This window comes from Episyrphus balteatus, chromosome 2 (genome assembly GCF_945859705.1).
Source record: "Episyrphus balteatus chromosome 2, idEpiBalt1.1, whole genome shotgun sequence".
Lineage (NCBI taxonomy): Eukaryota > Metazoa > Arthropoda > Insecta > Diptera > Syrphidae > Episyrphus > Episyrphus balteatus.
In genome coordinates, this window is record NC_079135.1 from 127,108,487 (window position 1) to 127,116,603 (window position 8,117).

Sequence of the window (8,117 nt, forward strand, 5' to 3'; positions counted from 1 at the left end):
TAACATAACACGGTGTAACACTCAAAATATACGCTGGCGGAGACCTATCAGAATTTGTAGAGCTAGTCGCACTGAATACGAAACGGTATTTGAAAATCCCCTAACATCCCCAAAATCTGGAGTTACGGGCAAAAAAACGGTTTTTTGGACCTTCACCCATTGAAAAAATTCTAGCTTCGACAATTTTTTACCCATTTTCTTACAGTTGCTGATAGAAGATAAATATACCTTTTCAACAATGTATAAAACATGTAACTCGGTTAAACCACTTAGAATTTATAAGCTGTCAAAGTTCAAAAATTCCATTTTTTCGTCATTTGCCCAACTTCGGCATCAATTTAAAGTATATGTTTTCACAACCACATGCTATTTAAAAAATATATTCTAAAACTATATCTATTTCCCAATCAATCGAGGTATTTTTTATGAAAATCACTTCAAAATTGGCTTAGAAAAAAAAAATTTTTCGATTTCAACCCAAATCACAGTGGGTCACCTCCCATACAAAGTGCGGTCAAAAATATAATGACCATTTTTTTTTTAATGAAACACCTGTATTATCATTTTATATAATTTATTATTGCAAAAAAATGCATCAAGTCAGTTTTTTAAAATTTTGGTTATTTTCAAGAAAAATAAAAAAAGGTAAAAAAAATTTTTTTTTGAAAATATAAAAAAAAAATGGTTAATGCCGGAAATGGACCTGGCTGTCAGTCGAGTACTTTACCCTTACCCTCTAGTTCAGTCTTTTATAAAAATAATAGTGTCAAAAAGGAATTTTTTTAGTTTTACGTTGTAATTTTTTTTTCTCCGTGTATCGTCATTTTAACTCGTATTACTCGAAAAGGGGAAAAAAGGGGAAAAAACGGCGCTATTATTTCGAAAGGTAGGACGGTATTCTTCCTTTGAGAACTTAAATTGTAGACTGCACTAGAAGGCAAACCAACTAAATCTCTAATTTAATGAAAATTGAGCTAAATAAAAATGGTTAAAATTGATTCGCTAACGAGCCCCATTACAATTAGCCTTAATGTTATTTAACAATATAATTTATGTTTTTAGAAAGTATTAACCTTCTCGTTTAATATCCATAACAATTTAATACTGTTCACAATTTTTAACACCCGTTATCACTATCGCAAATTCACACCTTATAACTGCAGCGATTAAAAAACTGTACCTTTTTTTATATACCGACTTTGAATGGCTATTAAGAAATGAAAAAAAGGGTAACCGTCAAATTTTTTTTGGTTTGGTTCGATGGGAGATTGTAGAACGTTGTTTAATCATTGGATTTTAAAAAATTGACATTTACTTTTTTTATTTTTGACCTATGGCGGGACCCACTGTGCAAATACAGAAATTCGAACTTTTAGGTATAGAATAAAAATGTTGTTTCGGCACGTAGTAGGATAACTTGGGCGCCAGGATTTGATAACGGGTTTTTGTAAAGGAGCTCAAAACAAACATTTTTTTCTTTGGAAGGGGGTCTATCTCTCCCCGTTTAGGTGGGAGGGGCATTTTTCAAAAAAAAAATTATCAAAATAAAAAAAAATTATTAAAAAACAACGGCAACTTTTACAGTAATAAATGATACCATTTCCGAAAGGCAAAATTTTACATTTGATTCTAATTTTTAAATCAATATAATATAACCAATAGTTCTTGAAATAATCGATTTCAAAGTTAAAAATAGGCGAAAAAAAATTTTTTAAAACTCATTTTATACTATTTTTGTCCTGTGAATTTTAGTAAAAAAATGACTCACACAGAAAACTGCCTCAATGGATTCCTTATCGAACAGTGAAAACTATATGTTTCTATGTCTTCTAGTTTATGAGAAAATTGAAAAATAAAAACAAATAAAAACAAAAAAAAATCATGTGTGCAATTCACACGTGGTAGAAGTGAAACCTTAAAAAATCATTTTTCTTGCAAAAATAATAAAATAGAAAAAATCTACCTATTTTTATTCTCTCACCTTCAAATCCATGTTTTTTATATGACAACCTATATAAATCTTATATCATCTGAAAGCTTATTGTCTAAGCTCAAAATATATATATCGATCAGTTCTATGAGACATCTACAAAAAGAGCTAGAATTTTTTGAACTCGATCAATTTCCATCAAAAAAAGCAAAAAAACACGTATTTTTATCTTCTCACGCTATTAAATCCATTTTTTGCCAAACAACCTATACAAATTTTTACTTCATCGGAAAGCTTATTGTCTTAGCTCAAAATATATATATCGATCAGGTGTATGAGACATCTACAAAAAGAGCTAGAATTTTTTTAACTCGATGAAATTTCATCTAAAAAGCAAAAAAAACATTTATTTTTATGTTCTTATGCTATTAAATCAATTTTTTTGTTTGACAACGTATAAAAAATTTTATACCATGTGAAAGCTTATTGTTTCACCTTGTATAATGATGCATAAATCTTATGTCAAAGATGTCTACAAGAGAAGTTAGAATTTTTTAAAGTCAACCATGTCGAATTTCCAGACTGAGATTACGGTACTTCCTACACTGATAGCTGGTCATCGCCAACAGATCTCCACAGGTGTTTTGAGGTATTTTTAAATTTTTTTCAATTTAAGATTGTGTAACTTGTAGAGCACGTAACGTTATGTGTGATATATCAAATAAAAGGTTATGTTAGCAGCATGCGTATTAAAGTTAAATCAAATTTGTATGTGCACTAGATCAAAAGATATAACGTGTGTTCGAAAAGAACATCTTTTTACCGTTATCTCCGAATTTTGAATATGAAATTAATTGAAATTTTGTACAATAATATATTATTTAATTACCTATCTACAGTACAAATTTCATTCATCTATCTATTAAAACAAAAAAGTTATAACAAGTTGAAGTCGTGTCGCGTTTTCGTTTCATTTTGTTTCAAATCACTACGATACTAAAGAAGTTTTCACTTCAAAAATATTTTGAAAAAAGAAAAATCTGATAAAATAATTTTTGATGAATTTCAATAGGATATCACAATTATTACTTAGTTTTTCCACTATCATATTCCCACATTTTCTCTACTACTAAAATAAAGTAGTAGTAAAGACAACATAGTAAAGACAACATTTTTAATAAATTTCGTAAGGGTACCTTTCATACTATTGATTTTATTGGACTTATCGCGGATTTTCCTTATTTCCGAAAAAAACACCCTTTCACGTAAAATATTATTGTATAGATTGCTTAGATTCTTGTTTTTGTTATAAATGAAACATTTGTACCACTTTTCATTGGGGTAACTTTTTTTCTCAGTTTGCGGTACTAATTCCATATTTCATGATTTCTTAAAAAAAACACCCTTTTACTCAAGATAAGTAATTTTGTAGACTTGGTAGGTTCTTAGTTCAGAAAAAAAAACTTTTTCACCAAGTTTAAAAAATAAAAAAAATTTATATCCGCTGTTATAATACCTTTCTCACTAAAATGCAACACCTCAAAAAAACACCCTTTCACCAAAAATACTTAAAAAAAAAAGGGAAACGATTTTTTTTTAATGCTGATTTGTTGTACTATTTTAACTGCACTAACTGCCAATATTTTGAATATTCTCCAGAACCAACAAGTTTTTTACTGATAATGCTCAAAAGGTCTTTGATATACAACAAAATAAATTGGAATAAGTTAACTTTAAGGCTGTAAAAAATCTTTTAGAATACAGAGGAAAAATAACGCAGTGATAACTTTGCATCTGGTAAATTTAACTTTATTTCTGGTATATTTAACTAATTTCTGGTATATTTAACTATATATATGATTAAATATAACAGAAGTAAAGTTATCACTGGCGTTGTTTTTTCTCTGTATAGGTATGGTCAAATATGGCTTAGAAAAAGTAAAGCTTGGAATGAATTATAATAGAAAAAATCTTTTCTCAAAATAATCGTTTTGGTATTTTACAACTTGCTTCAAATGTCTAGAAAAGTGTCATGTCATTCCGAAGTTGAAACCTTATTTGACTGGACTAATTATATTTTAATTTAGGGTCAGTCATCTGTCAGTCTAGAAATATAATGCAATGTTAGCTAGCTGCTTCTTACAAAAAATTTTCCTACATATCGACTCTTCCCCTACATCAACCAAATGTCTTTAAAATGTATACAGTGGCAGCTCCTTATAATCTACAAGTTAACTAACAGAAAAGAGCTTTGAACTGCAAAAGCAAGTGCGCACTTGTGCATTTTATTTTGTTCAGAACAGCAACTACATATGTACATTTATATGCCTTATTATATGTCAATCAGGTATCGTGATGTATTTTTTTTTTAATTTTCACCTAATTTGAGATTGAATTACATGAGATCCCTTCCCTTTTGAAATTTCTTATATAGTAAGTGTGAATTATGAACAGCAAAGTGTAAAATCGTATGAAACTTTTTTCCTTTTTATTTAAAAATATTGTTTACGTGTTTTTTTGGTTATAAAATAAAGAATTCAATTAAATTTCAAACCATTCGAAAATAAATTAGTCTTCTTTGCTTCGCCAGCGCCCTCTGTGGGTCTAGAATATAAGGTAAATTTAATTATACCAGCTGCTACTTTTTATTTTTAGTAATCAACTTATTTTTTTCCTCCACAGAATGTTAACAGAAATATGGAACCGATTAAAAAATTTATTTTTATTTAAAAGTCCAACTCCAACGCACTCACGCAACCAAGTGGCCGCCAAGTTCCATCTAAATTCTCAATTTAAAAGAAAAAAAAAAATAAGTTCCCCATCAAAGGATAATTCAAATACCACAGAAGGAGAGCCCACCTCCACATCTTCGGCGTCGGTCGTTGTCGTCGTCAACAAGTAAACATTGAGCACCTACGCTATCCTTATACCCACCAGTGCAGTGCAATGTTGACTGTCGGCCGCCTGGTTGAAAATGCAAATTCCGAACAATCAACTTGACCAAACAATTGCGCCATGTCCGAATGTCTTAATTAGTTCACCGGAAAATAGAAATACTCGTATGCACATTTATAAAGAAAAACAGAGCAGAAAATACAATGAGCCAGAGAGAGAATGGGTAAAAGGAAAAAAATACAACATACAAATGGACACAACCAGGTGCGTTGCATTCCATACAGGGAGACATTGCATTGCATTGAACAGTTTGCCCAGACAGCACAAATGCAATTTCTATGAAGACATCAACCATTCATTCCTCCCACTGTACTTGCAATTCCCTCTATATCCGGCTATATAAAAAGCAAAATGGTCAGACGATTGCAACCATGTACGGGAATGTGTATTTTTGTTGTTGGGAAAGAATACGAGCGCACCATTGTCCTCTCATTCGTGAAATGTCCGTTTTAATTGAATACGACGAAGCGAAATGAAGACCGAACCAAAACCGAAAGGAATATCAGAAAAACACAATCACCTTATGCTTCTATTTTGAGCTTTATTTTATTCTAAAGTTTCACCGAAACGGTTCAAATATTTCTCCACCCAAGGCACTAATTCGGAGACCCTTGTGTAAACACCTGGCTTGTTTGGAAGAGCACAGCTAATGCCCCATGACACGATACCAACGAGTTTTGATCTCACCACCAGAGGGCCACCCGAATCCATTTGACATGCGTCAACTCCACCAGTCAAGACTCCGGCACACACCATCCGATCTGTCAATTCGTCCCGAAGCAATCGGTTGCAAGTGGCCTGGTTGATCATTGTTATTTCGGCATACTGCAGGTACTGAGCTTCGGGTCCAAAAGGCGTATAGTAACCCCAACCGCTTACAACACCCTTAGCTCCTTCGTCAACATCTTCACCAGCAGCTGGCAATGCAATTGGTTGGACAGAGTCTGAAAATTCTAGATCTTCCGCCAATCGGATTGCTCCAATATCGTAATCCATAGTCGAGGATAGAAAGTCCGAATGATAGCTCACAGTTTGCACATCAACAAGTTGTCCTCCTGACGACTTGTACTTCGAACCAACTCTAATTTTCAATAGCTTCGGATTACCGTATTTCAAGCAATGGGCAGCTGTCAGAATTGTTCGCTTGTTTATGATGGATCCGCCACAGATGTGTGTTCCGGAGCTTCTTATTGACACCATCCATGGCAGGTCTATGTCGTTGGCATTTTTTCCACCAACTATTCGTCCAGATATACTGTAAGATACAGCACAGGGTATCCATAGACCCCATAGAATAACAACGAGAACCACTGCGTGTCGGAACATCTTTGAAGCTATCATTAGAATCTAATTGGCCTTTTATCAGTGCCGCATCGAAAGCAATCGATAAGAGGTTAAAATATTGATAAGATAAGTAACTACTCATCAAAGTTGATAAGAAAATGTAGGGTTTTTAAGGTTAAAGAGAGCGTCAGCATCCATCAAGGCCACTTACGACAGGAAAGATTGTTGATTTATCATTTGTTTATCAACAATATAAGTGTGTCAAGATAGACTGTCTAAATGGGTTTTCAGTTTAAGAAAACAATTATGGCGCTACGAACGGATGTCAACTTAAATGCAGAAATGCGAAATTCAACAAAAGTAAAATGAAACAAAAAAGGATATTGCGAAATGCAAACTGCAAAATATAAAATACAAAATGCTTAATTCTAAATGCAAATTGTAAAATTGCAAAATTCAAAATGGAAAATGGAAAATGGAAAATGCAAAACGCAAAATGCAGAATGGAAAATGCAAAATGCACAATGCACAATGCACAATGCAAAATGCGAAATGCAAAATGAAAAATGAAATATAATAAATGAAAAATGATAAATGAAGATGCAAAATGCGAAACGCAAAATGCGAAATGCAAAAGCAAAAGCAAAAGCAAAAGCAAAAGCAAAAGCAAAAGCAAAAGCAAAAGCAAAAGCAAAAGCAAAAGCAAAAGCAAAAGCAAAAGCAAAAGCAAAATGCAAAACGCAAAATGCAAAATGCAAAATGCACAATGCACAATGCACAATGCACAATGCACAATGCACAATGCACAATGCACAATGCACAATGCACAATGCACAATGCAAAATGCACAATGCAAAATGCACAATGCACAATGCACATTGCACAATGCAAAATGCAAAATGCAAAATGCAAAATGCAAAATGCAAAATGCAAAATGCAAAATGAAAAATGAAATATAATAGGTAAACGAAAAATGAAAATGAAAATGAAAAATGAAAAGTGAAAAATGAAAAATGCAAAATGCAAGATGCAAAATGCAAAATGAAAATGATCAGAAATCCTTTACACTCTTTTGTGTAGGGAAGGTGATTAGAGACACAAAAGCAAATTCGGTAAAAAGATGAAGAAAGGCTTTATACATGAATTAGAAGCCGTGGAATTATGCCGTGGTTGTAAGGGCATAACTGCATCTCTACTTTAAATTTGTTTTCATATTTCTCTCAACAACAGAATTAGTTTAAAAAATATCCAATTTATAAAAATATAAAATGTAAAAAACAGAGAAAAAAGAACTTCCAGACACCCAAGGGTATGGAAATAAAATTGAAAAAAAAAAAGAAATAATTCACAAACATGCATTACACAATAATTCACCACGAACACAAAATGTCCTTAGGGTTTTTTAAATTAATAATGCAATTACACAAAATAACCATAAAAAATATTAATAAAAAATAATATAATAACTCGTCGAAATAAAAAAAAAAAGAAACACAAAAAAATCCATATAACTTGCTTTGTAGTAGGTACAGAAAATGTGTCTTAATTAGAACGAATCACCTCTGGGCTCGAAGGAAATCGACCAAGAACAATCATGAATTCGTCGAATCTAAGAAAAAGAAAGAAAAAAAAACAAAAAACATGAAATAATAATAATTATCATTCACAAGAATTTCTGTGAAATGAATAAAACCACTGCTCCATTATGGAGAAAAAAACAAAAAGAAAAAAATTATTTCTAATGAATTTCAATGATTTTCTTCTCGTTATCCTTGTGTCCTTCTTATAACATTGTCATCATTTATATATCTGTGTCTACCTTCCCACTCAAGAAAATCAACTTTTCTTCATATTATTTCCCCACCCCTCCGCTGATTTACATAAATTAAGATTTCATTGAATCCTTCGACCGGAAATTTATTCAGTAGACGCTCGCGTGCCTCCCTTT

At 31.9% G+C, this 8,117-nt stretch overlaps 1 protein-coding gene across 1 annotated transcript; it reads right to left on the bottom strand.

Annotated features, from left to right (window-relative positions):
* Nucleotides 1-5,406: 5,406 nt before the first annotated feature.
* On the bottom strand, nt 5,407-6,244 carry LOC129910384 (trypsin 3A1-like). The gene has a single exon (XM_055987744.1). The coding sequence runs from the start codon at nt 6,224-6,226 to the stop codon at nt 5,432-5,434; it is 795 nt and encodes a 264-aa protein (XP_055843719.1). The 5' UTR covers nt 6,227-6,244; the 3' UTR covers nt 5,407-5,431.
* Nucleotides 6,245-8,117: the final 1,873 nt, after the last annotated feature.